This window comes from Mycteria americana, chromosome 11, assembly GCF_035582795.1.
Source record: "Mycteria americana isolate JAX WOST 10 ecotype Jacksonville Zoo and Gardens chromosome 11, USCA_MyAme_1.0, whole genome shotgun sequence".
NCBI lineage: Eukaryota > Metazoa > Chordata > Aves > Ciconiiformes > Ciconiidae > Mycteria > Mycteria americana.
Genome location: NC_134375.1, coordinates 1,811,848 through 1,834,140, shown reverse-complemented (window position 1 = coordinate 1,834,140; position 22,293 = coordinate 1,811,848). Strand labels below are relative to the sequence as shown.

General features: G+C 43.3%; 1 protein-coding gene across 2 annotated transcripts in view; it reads right to left on the bottom strand.

Annotated features, from left to right (window-relative positions):
• Positions 1-7,612: 7,612 nt before the first annotated feature.
• Positions 7,613-22,293, bottom strand: part of FAM120A (family with sequence similarity 120 member A) — a 57,578-nt gene continuing 42,897 nt past the window's right edge. Inside the window, exons 13-18 of one of the 2 annotated variants that reach the window (XM_075514154.1) lie at positions 20,305-20,514; positions 18,971-19,154; positions 17,865-18,002; positions 16,214-16,355; positions 12,286-12,382; positions 7,613-9,510 (exon numbers count right to left, since the gene is read on the bottom strand). In XM_075514154.1, the coding sequence (XP_075370269.1) occupies positions 9,199-9,510; positions 12,286-12,382; positions 16,214-16,355; positions 17,865-18,002; positions 18,971-19,154; positions 20,305-20,514 (1,083 nt within the window). In that variant the 3' untranslated portion in view covers positions 7,613-9,198. The remainder of the gene's footprint in view (positions 9,511-12,285; positions 12,383-16,213; positions 16,356-17,864; positions 18,003-18,970; positions 19,155-20,304; positions 20,515-22,293) is intronic. The other variant, XM_075514155.1, reaches the window with a different exon arrangement.

The window sequence follows — 22,293 nt, the reverse complement described above, 5'->3', positions numbered from 1 at the left end:
CCGTGGTTAGGGAGCACTGAGCGGTTCGATGGGACCGCTTTTATTTTTGGGGTCATCCCTGCGGGACCATCACCACGCCGGGCCGGTGTGGAAGGACCCCCGGGCCCGCTGGTGGGGCCCACCCCTCGCTCTCCTTCACCTGCATCCGCCCTAATCGCCTGCGTTGGGTGGCAGCAAGTGGGGACAGTCTTGTAATCACAGAAACCGGCACCCACGTGGCACCCACGGCTGCAGCGCTCGGGGCCTTTCGGAGCCTTTCGTTATCGAATCAGCTCTACTTTGTACAAGGTGCTCCTGGGCCAGAGTTTGCATATGTGCTCCAAGAGTTACGCTGTGTCCCAGCATGGGTATTATACTATCCTCATCATTTGCTCAGTGTCTGAATTTCATACACACTAGAAGATCCCCAGTGCTTAGGAAGCGTTTTGATAGGGGTTGTGGGGAAAAAAAAAAAGGAAGGACAATGTGTATGCGTTCCCCTCTCCCGACTCCGTCCGGTCTCCCTCCCCATCGCCACCAGCTCCTCCCCATCAAGCACGATCGGGTTAGGCTCGGCAGCCCTCTTCAGGCTCTGTGAGCAAATGTAACGTCTGAAGCATCGGTATTCACAGTCATTTAGATTAAAAAAATAAAAACCCCCAAGACATGATGTTCCAGCACGTCGCTCTCATGCAACGCCCAGTTATTGCCTCTTTCTTAAGTCCTGGTTAAACTCTTCCGTTTTCATTGGCAATGGCCAATTTAGGCAGTACACAGCAGCTGTAAATCCCGATTTAGCAGGTACAATAACCCCCCTGGCAAACCATAATAACCTCTGCCACCAGTGTGACCGAGCTCGCAGGGCTGCGGCGTTCCCCCGGGCAGCGGGAGCCACCGGAGCGCAGGCGGAGCTGCCACCTACGTAGGGGTGACAGCAGCAGCACCGAGGAGACCTCCCTCAGAACTGACCTGAGAGCAGCAGCGATCCGCTCCGCTCCGCTCCGCTCCCTCCCGGCAAAGGCCTCGCTTCGTCTGCTGCGTGGTGCGCGTGAGCCCCCCAGCACGCCTGAGCCCCCAGGAACAACGGCCTGAATAGACCAGCGCCAAGGCAAAGTGAAAACGAGAGCCAAGTCCCCAGGCAGTGCTGCAGATAAAAAGAACTGAAAGGCAGAAAGAAGGGAAAAAGATGTTAATATTTATTAAAATGTGTTTTAATAATCCTGTCTCTTACGGTCGGTTCTTGGAGCGAGACCGGCCAGCCTGCCCATCGCCGCCATCGTAAGACCAGAAGTCACCGACCAGGTACGAGGGCTGAGATGCACCAAGTAGGAAAACTATTAGAAGAGATTCAGCTGCAATCTCTGGAAATCAGTACTTGGTTGCCACAGTTTGTGCGAAAAAGTCATGTTCTGGGGGGAAAAAATACCAGGCTCCTCTGGGGCTCACTCCACAGCGCCGGGCACAGGAGCATCGTCGCTGGCTCGGCCGCCGCGGCTCTCCCCAGCCTACGCAGGCTGCCAGCCCGGCAACAGCTCTCAAAAAATGCTATTTAAAAAAGGATTTGGGCCACAGTTACTCAAGTAATGTGGCCACCGTGGAGCCTCGTGCAAAATGTTTTTTAGAAACAGTTAAACCATTTGTAAACAAGGTTTCATAACTTGGCAGTTGGACTCAATTTTTGGTATTTTTCACCCAGCGCGTGCTGCCTTCTGTGTCCATCTCCTACACGGTGTAGGACCAGAAGCATTTTCTAGTCTGAAACTTGGTAAAGGAAGAAGATGCACACGAGTCCATCACTGTCATCAGTCGAATTCACATTTATTTCACCTCCTCACTGTGTTTTATTAGGGATCAGGAAGCTCATTTTTTACGAAGCCAAAGAAGCCAGAACTTTACAAAGTTAAAAGAGAATTTTGAAGTGTTTATAAGTTTTCTCTTCCAATGTGCCGAGAGCCTGTCATAAAACAGAAGACAGAGTGTAAATAAAGCAGAATTACATGTTAGGTGAACGTGACTGACAGGGAGACACAAGGCAAAAGGACGTTTGCACTGGCGAGGTTTACTAGAAATGACACTTGGGGACACACTTCTTGGAGCTTTGCAGGGAAGGTGCTGCCTGGTCTGTTGGCAAAATCCACTGCTGCCCGCAGACCCGCTGAGACTTCACCCCGTGACACAACCTCGCTGCATCCTCTGAAAAGGCAGATGAAAACCAAGCGTGAGCTGCCCACCTCCAGCCCAAGAGCAGCGAGCGAGCTCACCCAGCCCAACCCACGGGCCACGGGTTCTGCCCTCACCCTCGTCCCTTCCGGGAGGATCTGGGCACCTGTGGGTGCTGCACCTCCTGCCTGGCACCCCTGGGAGCCGTCTGTCTCCAACGCCACCCTCCAGCAGTGCTCAGCATCCTGCCAGCCAGCCTTCTGCTCCATTCCCCTCCCCTCCCCTCCCTTCCTCTCCCCTCCCCTCCCTTCCTCTCCCTTCCCCTCCCCGCAGCAGCAGTCGCACAGGTCCTGGTTCCTCTCCCTCCCCCTTTCCCTCCGTTAGTTCTTCACCTGCGTCCTTCACCCTTTGCGCTCACCAGCCGCACCCAGCAGTCATTCAGTACGTCAGATAGCAGTCACTAAATGTCATGTTTTATTACAGATGCTGTAACGGAACCACTATGAATTAAGCTGAATGTTGTCAGTACTTTACCATGTGCCTGCTTTTCTGTAGTACCTTGTCCAACTTTTACTTAATATTTTGGTTTTCATCCTTCACTCATGTTTTTTTAAATTGCTGTATTAGTTCGCATAGCCATGTGTGAACAATCGCGATTTCAACCAGAAACCAGGGCACGCCTCTAGCCATTTGTCTCCCAAAATACACCAGCAAGCCCCAGACCTAAATGCCAAACCAAGGACAGATTACAGTCCCATTGTACTTTCAGAAATACACCTTTTCCTGCCAAAACCCCTGAATGCCTCACGGCATTAGCATCCTCCACTTGGGTATTAAATGAAAAGAAACAGTATTTAGCTCTTACCTGCTGCTTTGCCGTGGGAAGGAAAGCTCCCGGGGAAGGGCTCAGGAGCTTCTCGCTCTCCTCTGCCTGGTCCAAGGAGAGGTGTCTCAGGGCAAAACTCAGGACGGGGGCTCTGGGCCCTGCAGGGGCCGTGGGTTTGCCCTCAGCCGGACTGTGCTGGCACTGGCTGCATCCCATCCTGCCGCTGCATGCCCTCCTGCTGCTGCATCCCCTCCTGCCGCTGCATGCCCTCCTGCCGCTGCATGCCCTCCTGCTGCTGCATGCCCTCCTGCCGCTGCATGCCCTCCTGCCGCTGCATGCCCCCCTGCCGCGGCGTGCTGGCCCAGGGCATGGCAGGTTGAGCAGAGCACAGGCCCGTGGCTCAGGTCAAGGTCTACGATGAGGCACAAGTGAGGATCAGGCAGCAGATGAGCGTCGGGGGAGAGACCCAAGGCCCCTCCAGGTTTGGAGAAGGCGATTGCAGGAGCAGCCGCAGGCACTTGCACTGGCCAGAGGACAGGAGGGTGTAGCCCCCATAGCTCGTCAGATAAGGAGGAAAAAGGGGTCACAAAGAACCCCCTGGGCTCGGGGCAGAGGGGAGCAGAGCAAAACCTGCTGAAACCACAGGCAGGAAGGAATTACGCACTTAGTCTGCACGGATACTGGCTTCATTGAAGTTATCAAGCAGATTTAAGCAACTTTTTTTTTTTTTAAACAACAGTCTTCTAGGGGATGATTAATGCAAAACTTCTTCTTCCTTTTTAGTAATTTGCAGTAGTCACAGTTAGAGATGAGGGCTACTAAACCCTGCAAAACCTGCCCTGGGGGTTCAGGTGGCTGGGGGGGTATCCCCGTGGCTGCCGCGGCCCCGGCCCTTCACGCCGCCCCCGGGGGAGCTGCTGCTGTTGAGGCGTTCACCACGGGTGGGTCAGATGTCCTGGGGACGGGGGACGCCAGTGGGGCACTGACATTGGGAACCATCCCACTCCGACCCGCTGCACGACCCTGCCAGCTCCCAGGGGAGAGCGGTACCCGGCGGGGACCGGGCTTCCGCGGGAGGGGCAGCAGGCGCCGGTGATCTCGCCTCACCCAGGGCTGCGCGTCCGCCAGCTCCTGCCCGCGCGCTCTTACCCAGCGGGTAGGCACGGCCGGACTCGGCTCTGGTCGCTCTATGGGTTTTCAGCACAAAGAAAGGATTATAGAGACTTTCACCGAGGGAGCCGTAATCTGCCTCTGGTCTGGATAATTACGCTCTTAAGCACTGACTGCATTGAAAAACGTGCCCACGATCTCACTTCTCATTTCACAGCACCGGAGCCATGGCTGCACCGTCCCATTCCTCGTCCTTGCCGCGACCGGGCACCGGGGCTCCATCCTGCGCGCCGGCGTGAGGGACCCTGCTCACGAGGTGTCATCGGAACCTTTTACTGACGGGCGCAGGAACAGCCCCCCGAGCCGTCCGTCGCTGCAGGACTCTCCTGGTCGCGGGACTTTCCCCAACCCTGAAAAACGCACCCCTTCAAGACTTTTTAAAGAGGATCTGGAAGGTGGCACAGCAGCTGCTGCTCTCTCAGGCAGGCTCACACCCCCCCGGCCCATGACGCAGCCATCCAGCGACGCAACCACCGCCTTAAATAGCACAACCGCGAGTACAGGAAATAAAATGGTTGCGGCTCTTCCTCACCCCTGCTGCTCGCCATCCCCAGTGGGTGGGCGGCTCTTTGGCCGCTTACTATCTTAAATCTCATTTTCCTCTGTCCGTAACACGACGCTGCACTTAACGTGCGAGAGCCGAGAACGAAGAACGCGCTGGGATGCCTGCGCTGGGCTCCCCCTGCACAGGCACCCCCTTGCCCCTAAATCTTCTCTGCTGTCCGTAATTACCCACCTGCCTGCGTTTAAGGACTCACTGAAGATTGGATCTAAAAAATGCACTAAAAGTGATTGACTGCGGCACACGTAGATCACTATTAGTCGTTAACAACACAGTTAAACAATTAGCGAGGCCAGTCCAGGGAGGAGCATTGATGCTTTAGTTGCTTGCGAGCCAGCAGCGAGCAGGGCTCTGCCCTCAGCTGACGGCTGAGCCCACTGGCACGGGGTGGACGGTGGCCACATGTCCCCCCCCGAATGGCCGATTCCCCCGGTTTAACTCTTGTCTCAGAGACGGATAATGAGATACTGGTCACATAGGAAGCATTTCTTTACCAAGATGGTGGTAAAACCCTGGAACAGGCTTCCTGGAGAGGTGGTCGATGCCCCAAGCCTGTCAGTGTTCGAGAGGCATTTGGACAATGCCCTTAATAATATGCTTTAACTTTTGGTCAGCCCTGAAGTGGTCAGGCAGTTGGAGTGGAGGATTGTTGTGGGTCCCTTCCAACTGAACTAAACCTATTCTATTCTATTCTAATTCTAATTCTAAGCCGAGAGGTCTGAGAGCCATTATCTTTATTCGTATCAGTTTTCACTTTAGAAATAAAAAGGCTCACTTGTCATACAGCCCTTTGGTCTTTATAAATAACAGCAAGTCCTTCCCCCCGCCTTGGGCACCTATTCCAGATGCTGCATCCACAGGGACATGCTTAGCTGCAAAGACCTCCTGCACGGCCAGGAGCTGGCTTCAGCCTCCACCCACTCCACACCCAGCAGCATCAACACCTCCACGCTCAGGGCTGCGCTGCTGTCCAACAGTCGTCCGCAGTATTGTTGCAGGAGATGCAGGCAACCTGTCTACACATGGGTCACAGATTATTAAAAAGTGTTAACTATTAGCACATTAAAAAGGTCCACGTGACATAGTGTATAACGTGTATAACAGGACATAACATACTTGCTGATGTATAAACTCACGTGAGAAAGGCGTTCCTCGGGAGCAAGGCAAGACAGTATCTGGTCATTCCGTGGGATCACCGATTCCCAAGTTCAGTTTCTTTGGAAGAAGACTAAATTAATTTGAAATGCAGCTTGTTTCCTGCAGGAAGCTACCCAAGACAAGAGGGAAGACAGGCAGCCCTGTGCTTGCCCCCCAGGAGTGCAGATGCACAGAGTATCGCTCGGTTCCCCCAACCTACCAGTCCCCGCTCAGCCCCAGAGCACCCACCGAATCCTCAGCTGCTGAACCGCACGTACCCATTGCAGAGGGCAAATAATAAACTCGGTGTTGGCTCTGGATTTGACACCGATGTTCCCAGCCAGGGAACCAAGGAGCTCTGGTACCTGCAAGATGTCCCCGCCGTTGCTTCCACTAGCATCTACCAACAGCTGAAGGCTCGTTCTCCTCCCGCCCCAGCGTAGCTTCTGCCCGAGGAGCTGGGGTTCGGCCTCTCCAGGGCAATGGCAGGGGTTTAAATGGGCCACGACAAAAATACGTGCTCCAGGTCAAGCACACACACGCCATGCAAGGCAAACTTTTTCACCATCGTTTCTGGAAAAAGTAAATGCGGCACCTTACGTGTGGGCCAATGAACTAGTTAATTTGCTGTACTTTTACATCCTGGTTTTAGTCACACTTGCGTGGATAGCTTGTCGCCTTTTGGCTGCCTGTGAAAAATTTTGCTGGCATAGTTACATTGAGGAAAGGAGTGAAGTCATCACGCTTGCAGTACATGGCACATCAGTGAAATCTCCCATGCACATTTATTTTTGTTACTATTTCTCATTCCATGCCAGTGACCAGCTTATGCTAGAAAAGTGAAATACATCCTTCTCTACTGCTGGGAAAGAGGGCAACTGGTGCCTTGAACCTTCACCAGAACAAGAGGTTGGCTAGTATCTCCAGAATAGACAAGCTCTAACACAGGGTGACTAACACGGCATCAGTGCAGGGCAGGAAGGGACGCGATCCCGCCAGAGCTCGGCGGCCGGATCCCCCGGCCAGCTGCCGCGACACCAGCACCACCGCCCCTCTCCAGCTTGTTTGACTTTGGAAGGAGAGAGGAAGCCCGATTGCCATCTTTTGCGCAAAACACAGCTGCGCTGCTAAAAACTGCATCTACACCGAGAGCACAGAGCTGCTGACACCACTCATGTAGACACAACGTGAGATCAGAAACGCTCAGGGCAAGCCTGTTTTTAACCAGGGGTGTCAGGCGCTGGAGTAGACAGAGGAACATTCGGATAGAGACAGCAGACAATACGGGCATGCCCAGACAAAAAAGCGCTCCTGATATCAACCACGGTATAAATTTATGACTCCTCACGTTACGTCAGTGATCCATGATGAAGAGGAAACTCCTGCATAACGGAATTATTTATTCTCAGCCACGAGGAGCTGAGATACAGGCATTGTCGATCATCTTGGATTTCAAACCCTGCGAGTACCTGGGGTCGCTCTTTTTCTTCTTTAAACAACTGCCCCTGTTATTTCTGTCTTATTTGCATCTTATTAACCATCTCGCATTTAAACGTGGACATCTGAAGTAGCTGCATAAAATAAAAAGGACAAAGCATTACTCCGATCAGGCGCGGTATCCCTCAACAGCGGCAGCGTGTAAAGGCTGTGTTTTCCTTCTCCGCCTTTTGGGAGGACATCACGTAGGCTGCTAACTCAATCACTTTATTTGGGCATAGGAAAACTTTTATTTACAACATGTTAATTAAAAAAATATTTGACAAAAAAGGCATACAGTATTTTATACTAAAAGAATAAAGATTTTTATTAAGCACTGTAAGTTGCATTCAATAGCCTTCAAATACACCACACCACAATCCATCTACAACCAATCAAACCCAACAGTAGTTCATTCTTGCACAATCCATGAGTTGGGGCAGAACTCCCTTCAACTTACATTAAGATACCTACTTAGCTCTTGCGGGCAGGGAATGGGGAATTACACCTCATTTCTGATCACTAATGTGTGATGAAGAGCATCAGGAGAATTATATGAAAACGAATATAAAGAAATGATTCTGATTTTGAAGTACATTAAGTTTGGAAACACTAACAAAAACATCAAAATGATACAGGTATATTTGCTTATACTAAATTCTTGATGGGAAAGTTCTCAAGAACAAGCCATTTGTTTCCTGCTACAGAAGGGGGGTACTTTTTTTTTTTTGAAGATCAAAGCTTTTTTTTTTGTTTTTCACAGAATTTCATATTTGCTAATATGAAGGCATAAAACAGCAACAGAGAACAATAATGCATACAGCAATGAGTACACCAGGGTAACGTTGATATTCAAAACGGCTAGATAATTTTTTTTTTTAAGTTTTAGAATAAATGCAACAGAGGTCAATAATCACAAAATTTTAAGGTTAGAGCAAGATCAGTCAATGACTAAACATAGTTAACATCTTTTATAGGACTATTACTGATTATTAGCTTTTTGTTTTGCAAATGGGCACAGTACTTGTAAGAATGGAAGAAAGAGGACAATAACATGCATAATATTAACTACACACTTTAAAAATTATGAACCATGCAGAAGTTTAGCTCAAATAGTAGTACTAATGGTCTACGTCTGATTCAAAACCACATAGTTCATTGATCACGGATGCATGGTATTAGTCACAAAAAGTTTCAGAACACATTGTGTTTATTTTGAAAGGTCATTTGCATCTTCTATGATTTCAAGTTTATCTCCATTTAACTTGCTTGTAAAGTATGTATGATGTATATTTAAAATCAGCAGAACTGCAATATTACTCTATAATTTTTAGTTTCGATAGTTTGCACATTTTAACACAAAAGAACCACGTCAACGGTGATGAAATTTAAGAAAGAAAAAACTGTGGTTGTGCCTTTTTCCCCCCATAATCATGAAATCAAAGCCTTAAAGAAAGCTTTATTGTGACACAGTAATGCAAAATCAAATATAATGGCATACATATGGTGCCAAGTACTAAAAATTATATTTTAAGCTATATATACTTAAAGACTGCCAAAATTTGTTTTCTTTATATTTCAAAAAACAAAACTACAAGCTTTTGTCATAACCAGTTTAAACTTTATGTATACTTCATTTTAAGTGCGGGAGTCAAATGCTCTTCATTCTCTTTCTTTTTTGTTTTATTGTAGCATTTTGACTACAACTGGTTAAAACTAAAAATGTGTTGTTTAAATCTCTGACATCAAAGAGGGATCCGAATTTCCAAAGTCCTCATTTTTCTCTTACGGAAAGGAAAAAATGTACGTAACTGTAGGCTCTCTTTCTTTCCAGATATTCCTAATCCTGACCCTTCCCAACATCCTTCACCCTCTATAAAAAATAAGTTTACTCTTCTTTTTTTAAGACAGTGGCCTCAAGAGTATCATCTTTATGGCAAACACTGTCTGCATTTAGTGCATTTAAGTGAGGATTTGTATTGCACATTTTAGAGTCATTACTCAAGGCACTTTCAGACTGATTGGAAGCCCTGATGTCTCCTGTATTCCCATTCATCTGGGAAGCTGGTTTTTCCTCATTCACAACTCCATTTTCAGCCAGGGATCCATCTGAAGACACAATTGAGGATTTAGATTCCTCTGATTTTGACTTAAGTTCTTTGGCTACTTCTTCTGCTGAAGCAGCATAAGGAGGTTTGCCCTATTTTTTAAAAAAAGAAGAAAATTACTGAAGAACCACTGCTATATATTTACAATCTGTTACAAAGACACTATTAATAGGCAGCATGCAGTGTGCAGAAGTAATCACAAGCAAGTACCGAATATTATGTACTGCTGAAATAAGAAGTGGCATACAAAATAAACAGCACAGCACGGATGAGAAAGAATTTTCAGTATTTCTGAGTGCCTTCTAGCCATGCCTTCTGATGCTCCTGTGGTAAAATGCCCTTTCTAACTTTGATGCTTCAGTTATTTCACCAGGTAAGAGCTACATAAACGTCTGGAAACACCAAAACTGAGAATCAATATACAGCTTAACTCTGCTTCTTGGTTCAGATACATTATAATTTAATGATATGATTACATGTTATTCAAATACAAACCAAAACTTTTTTCAGACAATTTTTAAAGTGCAAAAGTACCATGCAATATTATCTGTACTAGTCTATATGCTTCTGAGATTAGGAAAGTGACTTCATACGAAAAGCATATAGTAGAATCTTACAAGACTGTGTATAGCAATAAAAAACAGATTTATGCAGCATTAGAACGTATATTTAGTTTTTAAGTATCTGCAACAATGAATCTTAGCATTCCAGAAACATAATAGGCTTTAAACAACAAAACAAAATCAGTAGGTTGGGTTGCTAAGAAGCACCGTTCTTATCTGTCACGCTGTTAACAAAGTCAAGTACTAAGAAATGACTTCAGATACGGACATCTTCTACAGCTCAAACAATAGCAAACAGTTTCATCGTGTAATAGTCTTAATTCTGACATACTAGAAACAGCATGGTTAGTACTTTTCTGAATTGCTGAAAGATTTTGCAGGTGAGTAAGAACTGTTGTTCTCTAGCATCAGGATCACAAACCTTGTTTTCCAGAAAATCACAAAAAATTCTGCACTAGCACTGCATAGGTATGTGACTGGCGTATGAGGATAATGAATATTTATCACATGTGTAAATGTACTTCTTTCCAGGCTTTACTCGGTGTTAAGTTTTAGACTAAATACATGCTTTTGTTTCTTTCCAGATCAAGAGTGAAAGGTCTCATCTTGTTAAAAAACAGGCACGTCTAATGTTTGTTAGACACAAATCGCTTATTTCAGTCAGATTCTCCAACCTTTGCTCATAGCACCTCATAACGAGTATCGGTAAAGCCACTGCAGGGAGGATCCTACTTGGTGTAAATACGCACGTCTGAATCTGGCCCTACACAAGCACTCTTTCCTGAACTGCCCACGTTTGTAAGACAGGGAAGTACACTGTTGCCAGTTAGTCTTAACTGGGTACCAAAATCTACTTGTTATGCATTAAGTTTCCCAAGTTCTCCCTGCCACATGCATTTTAATTCCCCTTTTTTCCTTCCCTGTAAAAGGAACATATACTAGAGTATAGCGACTGATGACCGTAAAATCCAATGAGCTCAGGACCAGTCAATAGAAAATGCCACCATTTATCTATCTTCTCCCTATCATGGGCACAATTTTAGACCAAGATCCTTGTGATCACAAGTATTTACCAACCAAATTGCGTATCATTAATAAAAATATGAATACCCAAACTTGCTGACTGTCTGTCAAGACTATCTACCATCCACCTACAGTTACTATCTGAACTACATTTCCATATGTAAACCTCTAGTAAGCCCAGAATATTTGGGAGCTCCTTCTCAGGGCTTCCTTTATTTCATAGGTTAAAGTACTTGAAAATTAGATATTATATAATTAACATAGTGGTTTCTCTTCTATTTAAAGTAAAACATGTAAAGCTTTAAATACATAGGTACAGTTGTAGACATATATAATCTGTATACACAGAAATTCAACAAGGAAGAGAAGTATTTGAATGTTTACACCTAGAACACAGCAAGTTTTACGTGAAGTTAATAGTTGCTTCATTATCCACTGGAGAACATCCCTTCTCTTACTGTCTGATACCTCTAAACACCCCCCTACTCTTATACACTCACGTCTCCATGACAAATTGCAGATCCATATGATATATTTATTGTGAAAGTTTTCCACCTATTTACTACCCACTCATCCATTACCACTGTGACTTGCATCAACGTTCAAAACTGCATAGCAGCGAGAACAATGGAAAAGGGAGGAAAACATAACTCTGAAGCAATTGGCATTTAATATGAAACAGCAGTTTGCTTCAGCTATATTTAAAGGACCCATGGAAAAGACAAAACCCACGATCCACAAACGCTTCATACGTCGTCACTGAAACTGAAACTGTGTGCTCACAGGGGCAAAGCCTGGTCTGTTATGTCCTAGAAGTTTAGAGTAAGTTCTTACATTTGGAGCCATGCAGCAGCAAAGATCCTTCTACTGCTACTAATTTTTCTTCATGAGGTTGGACTGTGGTCCCAGAAAAGAAACTGGGAAAGAGTGGGGGTGGGACCAGAAACGGCTAATTTGTTTCAGCTTTGTATTTCTCCCATTTTCCTAAATTTTCTTCTACTCCCACGGCTGGTTAGAGCCGTGTAGGCACAGCCTTCATATCAAAATACATTTTTCCACGTCTGTCTTTATAACCAAAGTTTGCTTACAATTGAGATGCAACGCTAGCTTGTCACCCATCACTGGTTGTGCAGCTTACAGCTTCAACATGTAGGCAAGATCGTTGCAAGAAACACTTTTATCTTTTAAAGTTGTGCTTGTCAATATGAGCTGGTCTGGAAGTCCATACCATACTAGCCTGTAAACTAGAGTGTTTTGAAGTCAGGCACATGGCTTTATTACCTGAATTGCTCCCTGGCTTTTATAACCTCTCCCATAGTACCTTCCGCCTCTTCCAAAAGTTCTTATCACTGGAGTGGAAATAACTCCTCTAGGACGCCTGTAAGTTTTGAGGAAAAGGAAGAAAAGAAAAATGCACATCAGCTTTGTTTAAAACGACTTTAAATTTTATTTTGCTGGAAGATTTTTTTTTCTAGCTTTACTGTCTAGGGACTAACATTTGCATTTCTTTAAAGAAGCAATATGACTAATTCAGAATTACAGGGTTCTACTGCTTGCAAGCATATGAAACCTAACAAACCTTTTGTTTTCGTAGCAATAAAATGACTATTTCTATATTTCACTTCTAGAGAAACAATAAATGAGTACTTTCAAGCTTTGCAGAAACATTTTCCAAGTTTCAAATTATCCTTACAGCGCTTTAAAAACAGAGCTCAAAAATACTTTCACCTTAAAAAAAATACGCAAGCAATTTGAACCATTTGTAAGGCCACTTCTCCCATTTAATAACACTTCCCACGTATAAACATGCTAGACAGAAGAAATCAGATAAAAGAAAGGAAGGCAAAATACGAAATCGCTTCAGTTTTGATGGGAGAATACAAAATTATCTAAGAACCTGAGGGGAAAAAAGGAGGCTTCAGCCGTATCTGGCATGTAGCAATTTATCAAGTTTGGATGCTTTCAAACCAAGCCTGGTTGGAGGCTTCCAACCAGGACACATCAGGTGTTGGCTTTTTGGTTTGATTCAATAAAAATTAGATCAGATCAAAACAAACTTTCACTCAGCTAAAACTGTCATCAATTGCAATTAATGATGCAATTGCAACTAATGTCATCAATTGCAGAAACTCAACTTCCTTATCAATATGTCAAGGACTACTCCTTGCTTAAAAATTATTTTTGTTTTCTCTACTAGAAATACGTGATTGCTCTACTTTTCCTCCAAATCCACTGCCCGATACCAGGAGGTCCCAGCACGAAGACTGACCCCTCCAAAGCTGGCACAGAGCAGCCAGGTGCTGCTGAGGTCCAGGCCTGCATCCACCCCAGTTTCTAAGACGCGTGGGCTACAATTGCCCCGTTTGCTGTTCTGGCAACAAATGACAGCTGCAATTCAACTGTGTCTCATTTTCCAAATACCTGACAATTCCCATATGCCAGCAAGGTCCCTGTGAGCAGTACAAAAAACTGCCTGAAGAGGAGGTAAGCTTTTCTGTAGTGCTCCTACCTTCTCTGCTGCTGTGCTGCAAAAACTAAGTTACACTGAACTGACTCAGTGGAGAAACACTGATCTGTGCCATGCAAGTCTCTTCACACACACTGCAAATTCCCACACTGAGCAATAGGAAGTTAAATGTTGGGATTTAAATACAACAGCAAAGAATAAAAAGAGGAAAGAGCTGTGTTTTAATAGTTGAGTAACTCTCACTGCATTCTTTCCAAAGATTTTAACAGGGCTTACCTATCCCAGTTGCTAATTTTTTTACAAGGTGAAAGTGTACCCTTCAGGGAGCTGAGTAAGTTTTTTCCTACTCAGAAAAATCACACTAAATATATTGATGGATCGAAGCCAATAAAAAGCAGCTGGTATAATTTTACGCAATAAGAATATCCAAGTTCAGTGCTACAGAGAGACATGAAACAATGGTGTAAACAAGTCTGACATGATCCCCTCTGCTGAAACAGATAAAGGTGAAATAAAAGTGTGCAGGACTAGGTGATAAATTGCAGACAATATACTGTGCGGTTTCCTAGTAGTGTTCTTTAGTGCTGGCATCTGCCAACATGGACCCCCATATTTAAAATACCTGTCTTTAGACAGAACACTAGCATTAGCACGTTTTCCTACTACGTTTTATTTTTAGTATCAACTGACACAACAAACAGACAAGCTGCCTGCGGCAGTTTTTCCTTCTTTGACTAATTCTAGTAACTCTACGTGTAAAGAATTTAACAGCAGTTATTATTTGATGGAGACAGGAAGATCTGGCATTGACAGTTTTCCTGCTTTTTGAGATGACAACTTGCACCCAAACCTAACTGCCCAAAGATAGTACCTCTGGCAGAAAGAAAATGTCAGATATTTTATCTCCTAACTCAAAAGCTACTACTGGAGAATTGTATTTCTCTGTCGTAAAGGTACTTACAGGAGCAATACCACCCTTTCAGTGATTTGACTGCTTCCCAGATTAAGGAGGGTCCTCAATTTAGGACCTGCCAGTGGTAGTTCCTGGCTACTGATGCTTTGCATAAATTGATGTATTTGCTTCTTCAGAAAATGGATGAACTGCTATTCTGTGAAGGAAGTCCATGGTATGTATAAATGTAAGCCAGATCTGAGCCTGAAGGTGTCTCCAGATCACCACTCAGGGTGCCTCAGTCAGACAGCAGTCTGAGTATGACACTGTACATTACCCAGACGTTTCCCACAAACAGTACTGCAGCCAGTGCATTTAACTGAAGAAAAGTAACAAGCTCTGTAGCAAGCCAGCTTCTTCTGTTCATGGATCCTCATGAAAAACAACTTATGACCACCCACCAACCTCATTTAAAAAGGTGAAAAATGTTATTTCGTCCACTGAAACTGAGGAGTAGGATTAAAATACCCAAAGGAGCCTAGTGCCTCATCACACACCTTAGCTTATTCCCTTGTCTCCAGCTCCTACTCTGGAAGAGCACAGGTGTCTCACAGACCCTGCTAGACTGTGCAGTTAGCTGTCTGAAGCGTCTAAAACAACAGTAGATGCTTATGTTTTGGCAACTGAATCTCATTCTAGAGAATAAAATGTTCCTACCTAAATTTGCTCCCCTGAAAGTGTCAGCTCTGCTCTTACACCAGTGCTGTTTGCTGCTGCTGAACTTTTAAATCTTTGTTTCTGCTGTTCTTACCCCTCCCCGTCCCCACACCAGCAGCTCTCGCTTCTCCCCCTGCTCCTATTCTTCCAGGGCTTCAGATCCAACCACTTCCTCACTCAGTCCAACAAAACAGGCATTCCAACAGCTCTTGCTAACTTTAGCACTGCGCTTTCTAGTGCACATTTGATTAAATTAATGGCTAGAGAGGAAATCACACAGTTCAGACTGAATTCTTTCAGACTGTTGCTTCCTGGCTCAAGGCATAAATACACCTACTTTACTCCATTCCTTTAATATAGTTAAAGACAGACATAATATATAAATCACATTACTTTGGGATTCTCTCCTGGAACAGATACATTCTCAATTAATGATAGACAGTTCTGTAAGGCACAGAACAGTTAAGCCCATGCTAAAAAATATAATCTTAAAAGTAAAGGACCAGATATTTTTGCAATAAAGTCTTTTTCAGAAATGCTGTGCACCTGTAATTTAGCTGTAGTGAAATGAAGTGGAAGAGCTGAAGAAATTAATATTCGTTTAAGCGCATCTCCCATCATGACTGTAGCAGAGAACTATTAAACCTAGAAATGTCCTTCAGGTGTTTTCTGCTTCACAGAAGAATTACATAATGAAGTTATTAAAAATTTTATCATACTTCTTAATAAATGTTCTACCATGACAAAGAAAGTAATTGAGTGCTGTGATAGCTTTGATCGGATATAATGTATTTATTGATTTCATGTAAGAGAAAGCCCCCTAGTCATTTCCTCATGCAAAACAATCAATTGTGTGTGTATATATATCTCTGTCTATATAAATATCAGATTCAGAGTACGAATTTTATTTGCACATAAAAATGCTTACACTCATCTGAATAACTGATTTAAAACATCTTAAAATCAATGTAAATGCTTAAAATGAATGTAAATACTCAGTGGGTATAATTTACCTGATGTGTCCTAAAACGTGTTGTATGCAACTTCTAATGCCTCCAACTTTTCCCTGTTTTACTTTCTTCCCCGATCATTAAATTACATATGAAAAGTACGTTCCAGAAGATTGCACTTACCCTCTCGCTGGTCCTCCCACAGAAACGACCTGCAGAGGAAATGGCCCTCTACCCCCTCGTCCACGTCTGCTTCCAGCCCAATGGCCGACTACAGTGCCGGCAATTTCAAGTTTCCCTCCCTGAGAAGGAATAGGTTGGACTCCTGCACATAAAAGCAAAACCAAACCTTGATCTTCACAATCATAACATTAAAGTTACAAATGGATGGAAAACTGGTTTGCCTGGATTTTATCACATATACAGTTTCCTCTTTTGATACTGGGAGATTATTTCTCTTTTTGCAGTCTTTCAGAAGTATTGTTACTCCAAGAGTCTCCCCCCCCCCTTTTAAAAATAGGTATGAATTCTGAAAAGAAAAATGATCTCACATGGGTACTTCAGTTTCAGTAATTAAAAAAATATACTTTAGATAAACATTAAGAAACTGAACTGAAATTTTACAAGCTACCTGAAGATTATTTTTTTTCCTGCATTCCTAATGAAGGACTAATTTTTGTAGGTTTAAAGGCACTTTTTAGTGAGCACCAAACATCAGCATAAGATGCACAGATTATAATTGCTATAAACAACTTACTAGGCAGAATTATCTGTACTAACACTAAGTTGTTATAAAAAGATAGCATTTAAACTGATCTGGGTGTAAAAGGTAGGTTTATCCTTCCCCTACCAAAAAAGCAGCTAAAATTGCAAGTGTCTAAAATACAAATGTATCTTCTAGTCAAGTTGCTCATATCTTTATACCTGTGTTTCGCCCTTAAAAGTCAACACTGGGGCATAATATATATTTCAAGAAATCTAGGTAAGTGCAACTGAGCCAGATGTTACTGGTAAGACCATCAGCACTGAAAGGGTTACAAAACATAGCATTTATGCAGCCGCGATTAGTCTTCGAACATTAATTCACTAGGAACTAAATTACTGATTAAATTCAAAAAGGTTTATACTTCCCTGTACAAGTCTTTCAGCTTCAAATGCACATTGTTTATGGGGCAAAGTTATTCACACAACGAAGCATTAGAGGTATGTTTGCTCTTAAGATAAAAGCTCAGAGGCCAGAAAGGACAGCTAAATACATGGAAAAATTTTACTCTAAACGGGGGATTGGAATTAACAGGTTTCCATTGTCCCACCTCGTACAGGAGACAAGCAACAGGCACACAGGGAGGTAAGTAAATCTCAGGCCTGTGTCCACACCGACATTGATGCCAGCGAAGAACGGGTTAGCAGTTCTTCTAAAGTCAGTCATTTCTACATTGGGTTGTTTTTGCAAAAAGCTTAACTGCCCCCGAATTTCAGAAAATAACTGTTAATACATTCAAGCAAAGTTCAGCTGATTACAGATTCCACTCTCGCATTCTGAAGCGCAGGAGACAGACCGTCTCGTTAGGTTTTACGGCTATCCTGTGTTTGGAGGAGGGTTTCTAGGCGTGAGAGAGGCTGGCGCCGAGGGGGCTTGCGGCAGGGACCTGGGGAGAGCGCCTGGGAGAGCAGAGCGGACAGCAGCCTGGGCAGGCTCTAGAGAGGGAGAGCTGAGACAGTTAGGGAGAGAAAGGGAGACCGGCAGTCAGTAGGAAAGCCTCAGACCAAACCGTAAAGTGAAGGAAGCCGTTGTTGCCAGAAGCTCTAAGAAAAGGGTTTTGGGTATAATTACCGCCCTGAAACTTGCTAGTCCTGTTGCTGTCATTGCCAGAGAAGGCTCCGGAGTGTCCTGCCGCTGCCGCCACCCGGAAGGCCCGGTAAGCGCCTGTGGCTACTGTTTCCCCATAAGGGCCTCCGAAGCCATAGACTCCTGTTAGACCCAGGGTAAAGAAAGACAGGGGAAAAGCTGTGAGGGGGCCAGGCATCCGGGAAGGCCCCTAGCAGAGATGCTGCTGCCTCCTTCCATCCTTCCAGAGCCAGCAGGGAGGGCCGCGCTCCTGCGGGCTGGGCAGGAGCAGCCCACGGCCGGCCCGGGCGATGCTGCGCAGGAGCAAGCCACCACCGCCGAGGAAGCCCTGGCCAAAGATGTCCTGCTTCCTTAGGGAGCACGGGGTCTCTTATCCAAATAGCAGGCCTTTAACCTGGGTTTGGAATGGGCATCCCGACTTCTACAGCATAATGAGCATTGAAAGGCTTGCGACAATTTTTTGGCAATGAGCTTCGATGGCTACAGTTGTGGCACCCCAAGAACATCTTCCTCCCAACGTCCAGTATCAATACACCTATGGTCCTTGGTACCAGAGAGATTTTGAGAAAGGGAGTAATTCTAGAAACAGCCTGGAATGGTTATAGCAGTATTTACACTCAAGGGTGCCAATGGTTAAATGACTGTAGCAAAATACAGAGGGGTGGGGAGGAGGAAAGGTTGTCTTCAACCCTGACAGTTAAACTGTGTCCATTAATTTAGGCATTCTTAATATTTATAAATATAAACGTTTTGAAGCAACGTACAGCGCACATAAGAGCCTTTTCACATCATCCAGTGTAGATCCATTCCTCTTTTTTCTATTTCATAAAATAGAGGTAAAAATATTTTGATCTGGCACAGTTACTAAAAATCCTGATGGAAATACGCAGCAATACAACATATTCCATATTGCTAGGCTATGGCTAATAAAAGTAACAAGAAAATACAGTGATTGGCACGTGACGACACATGCCAACCACTTGCTTTTACGTATTTTTCCTATGAAATCGAACAGTTCATAGTTTTGGGAATGTGAAAGACAAGGTAACGCTTCACACCAACATGTTTCCTACCGCTGTCCCATCACTTACCAGCAAAGCCTCTCCCCCTGCCCTGAGGTGGTGGGACTGGCCCAAAGTGTCGAGGATACATAGAAGCTGGATAGAAAGGCATGGCAGGTGGAGGTGGGAAAGGGAGAGGATGGTTCTGCCTGGAGAAATTTAATCCTTCTAGGATGCTCTGACGCATCTTTTCAACCTTGGCTGCCTGCTCAGCCTATGAATACAGAGAAAGTCACAGAGAGATGTTAAAATTCTGATTTCAATTGTATAAAGCTACATTTACACAACAAATTCTAAGAAGAAAGCAAAATAATAGAACAGCAGATAACTACTGCAAACAAATTCCATAAAGCTAGCTAGAAAATTACAACAATCTGTCTTGCATACCTACTAATAGTTCAATGATATTCAAATTGTTCACAATAAAATCTTTATGTATCGGTAGAGAGATGGGAGAGTAAATACTGAGAGTTTAGAAGTTGGTAATGCAGAAACATATTAAAAGTTAAAAAGGGTTTTCCAGAAAGGAACTGAGAAACCTCCATCTATAGTCTCCTGAACACTTAATGCAGATCTTTACTTTAAACAGAATAATCATCATAAACCTGGAGCGCAAACCAAAATCTATGTAAACAGGCTAAAGCACGCCTGGAGGCTAACAAGCCTGAGAGGGACCACAGCCATCTTCAATATTTAATCTATGATCAGTTTCCCTTGAGTCAGAAATAAGAGAAGGTAAGCTGTTTTGTTAAGATTTCATACCTCCCCCAAAAAAAGTTTTGGTCATTCAGTAAACTGTTGATTTTTATCAGTTTCCTCTTTTTATAGTTAGTTAATAAGTTTGCCTGATTTGGATACAACAAAAAATTAATTAATTTTTATTTTAAGATGGTCATAAGAAACATGAAAAGATTTTGAGCTTAAGGACTGTAAGAATGACTTCACAGTCTGTAAAGTAAGTTAGAAATAACAAATTTTCTTTTACTGTAAAACCACTGCAGCTTAGTCCTTTGCAACAGTCTTGCTAGCTTGACCCAAAAAGACAGTACTTGAACAAATGAGCAGAGATAGTTTTCAACTCAGAGTTGTTCATTACATCACAATTGCATTCAAGTTTCCATTTCCAGAGGGAAAAAAATTAAATTAAAATTTATGCCAGTTTACTTTTTCCAAATCTACCAAAATGCCATCTCAATCATCAACAAGGGATGGAAGAGTAAACAGAGCTGAAAAATACCTATTAGCCATTCACGTCATATTTCCCTTTTAAAAGCAGAGAGATGATACGTGAAGTAGATGACTGATAAACCAACCACAATTAACACTTCTGAAAATCTGGCACACTTCATACTCATACTACACACCTGACCATCACAGAGGTCAATGAGCGGAACTTTCTCCCGGCTTGCTTTGATGAGCTTGGTCTGGAATAATTTTCCATCAAAATACATCCATGGACAGCAGTGCTCCCATGGAATTGGCTGTCCGCAAGCATCGTTTGCAAAAAGCGCCATATCAACACCACTCATAAATAAAGCAGACAGCTGAATTCCTCGGGGATCGAGATTCTCAATCTGTTTAAAAAAAAAATTGTAAATTTAGTAAGATAATTATGAGATGTAATTCAAAGTTATTCCAATAGTTACATTATTTTCAAAACTCTTGAAAACAGAGTGATTTTAGAAGGTTGTCCAGACTTTTCACATGCAATTGCCAGCTTGACTAGAAGAATGCACCAGAATCTATCGCCTGTATATGCAAAACTGCAATACTCAGGGAGGCTGTTGTTCCCATCCATCCACTCTAGAGGCGAGAGATAAAACCAAAACCCTCTATTTTCTCAACAACAAAGCACAGGAAATTGTTTCTAATATTTTAATGTTTTAACTCAATTCATTATCAAGAAGTCAGTAAAAAGTTTTAAGTAAAATACTAATCTTTGATTTGTGGCATGTGGTGTCTAAACCATGTAAGGTGCATACTTTAGCTGCATTAAGATCATCGATAAATATGCAGTACAGAGTTTTTCAAACAATAATAAAGCATATTATAGCAAGGAAAAGCTTTAAAGACACTACAGGAAATCAGCAGAAGAAAATTTCACTTAAAAATTTATTTCAAATAATCTTGTGCTTCTGAGATATTTTGTAAAAAGTTTCAGGAAGGAGCTCAATGTTAGCATTCAATTTTTCTTCCCAGGTACCACATTTTCCTCCCAACTCCTTTAAAATGGATCTTCTGTTAGCTTCATTCAAGATTTTGCTGTTAGAATGCACCTCTTATTAATGAAGTAATGTTTATGCATACAAGAGCTTTATGTAGGATGCAGGATAGATATACAAAGGTAGAATTAAATAGTGAATAGCAGCTGGTGGTGGAAGCAAAAAGGATTTGCTTGCAGCAAATATATTTTTAGCTCTGGCATAAGAAAATATCACTACTAGTGTTCTCTAAAATACTTCTGAAAATATCAGCCCTTTCTTGGGAACATTTTCAAGACCTTGGTATTAAATTTTAAAATTAAACTACATTACCTTCCTTATGCATAAGCAACCTTTAAGATCCAAAAGACTATCCAGATCATTTTGCAGATATGCAGCTGGGTTCAAACTCAGCTGCTCTTTCTGTCTGACTTCAACAAAAAGAGAAGCAGCTGCTTCATATGAAGACAGTAACAACATTACATGAAATATTCCATCTTTCTGTTAACCAACATATATTATGGAAATGTTCCATATTACTCTTCATGTGTGATTTAAAAATAAAACTTGGACAACATTTCTATTAAACAAAAATATTGTATGCTGTTTATCACTTGCCTTGTCTCTGCCTTTCATTTTGTGTTGGAATGGAAAAAATATTTTCTCTGGGAATTCCTTTCTTAGATCTCTAAGACCAGCAATTTTCACAGTGGGGTTTCCTCCTCTTTGCATCAAATCTTAACATGAGAGGCAAGACTTTGATAACTCTTATAGATACCTTTGCCAAAATCTCTACACCTAGATGCTATTTGTTTATTCTGTTGTGTTTTGAAAATGGACATTGAAAACTAAGTGGCTGATACACTGCTGTTCTTTGAGGCATCCAGCCTTGCCTACAAAACTGTCATTTGAATTTCCACCGATACCCACAGGTACAATTACTCAACTTCACAAGAGCTTGGGGTAGATGTCTTGAACCATGCTCTCATGGTTCTCATGAGACTTTAAAAGGCTCTCTGCTATACCCTGCCTAGTCCACCATTTGTGACCTCAGATGAAGTACATACTTTTCTTCTGAACATACAAGATAACTCCTTGTCAGTTCATTCCTTTGGCAGAGGTTGGCCACATCCTTCCCTGAAGACAAAGTAC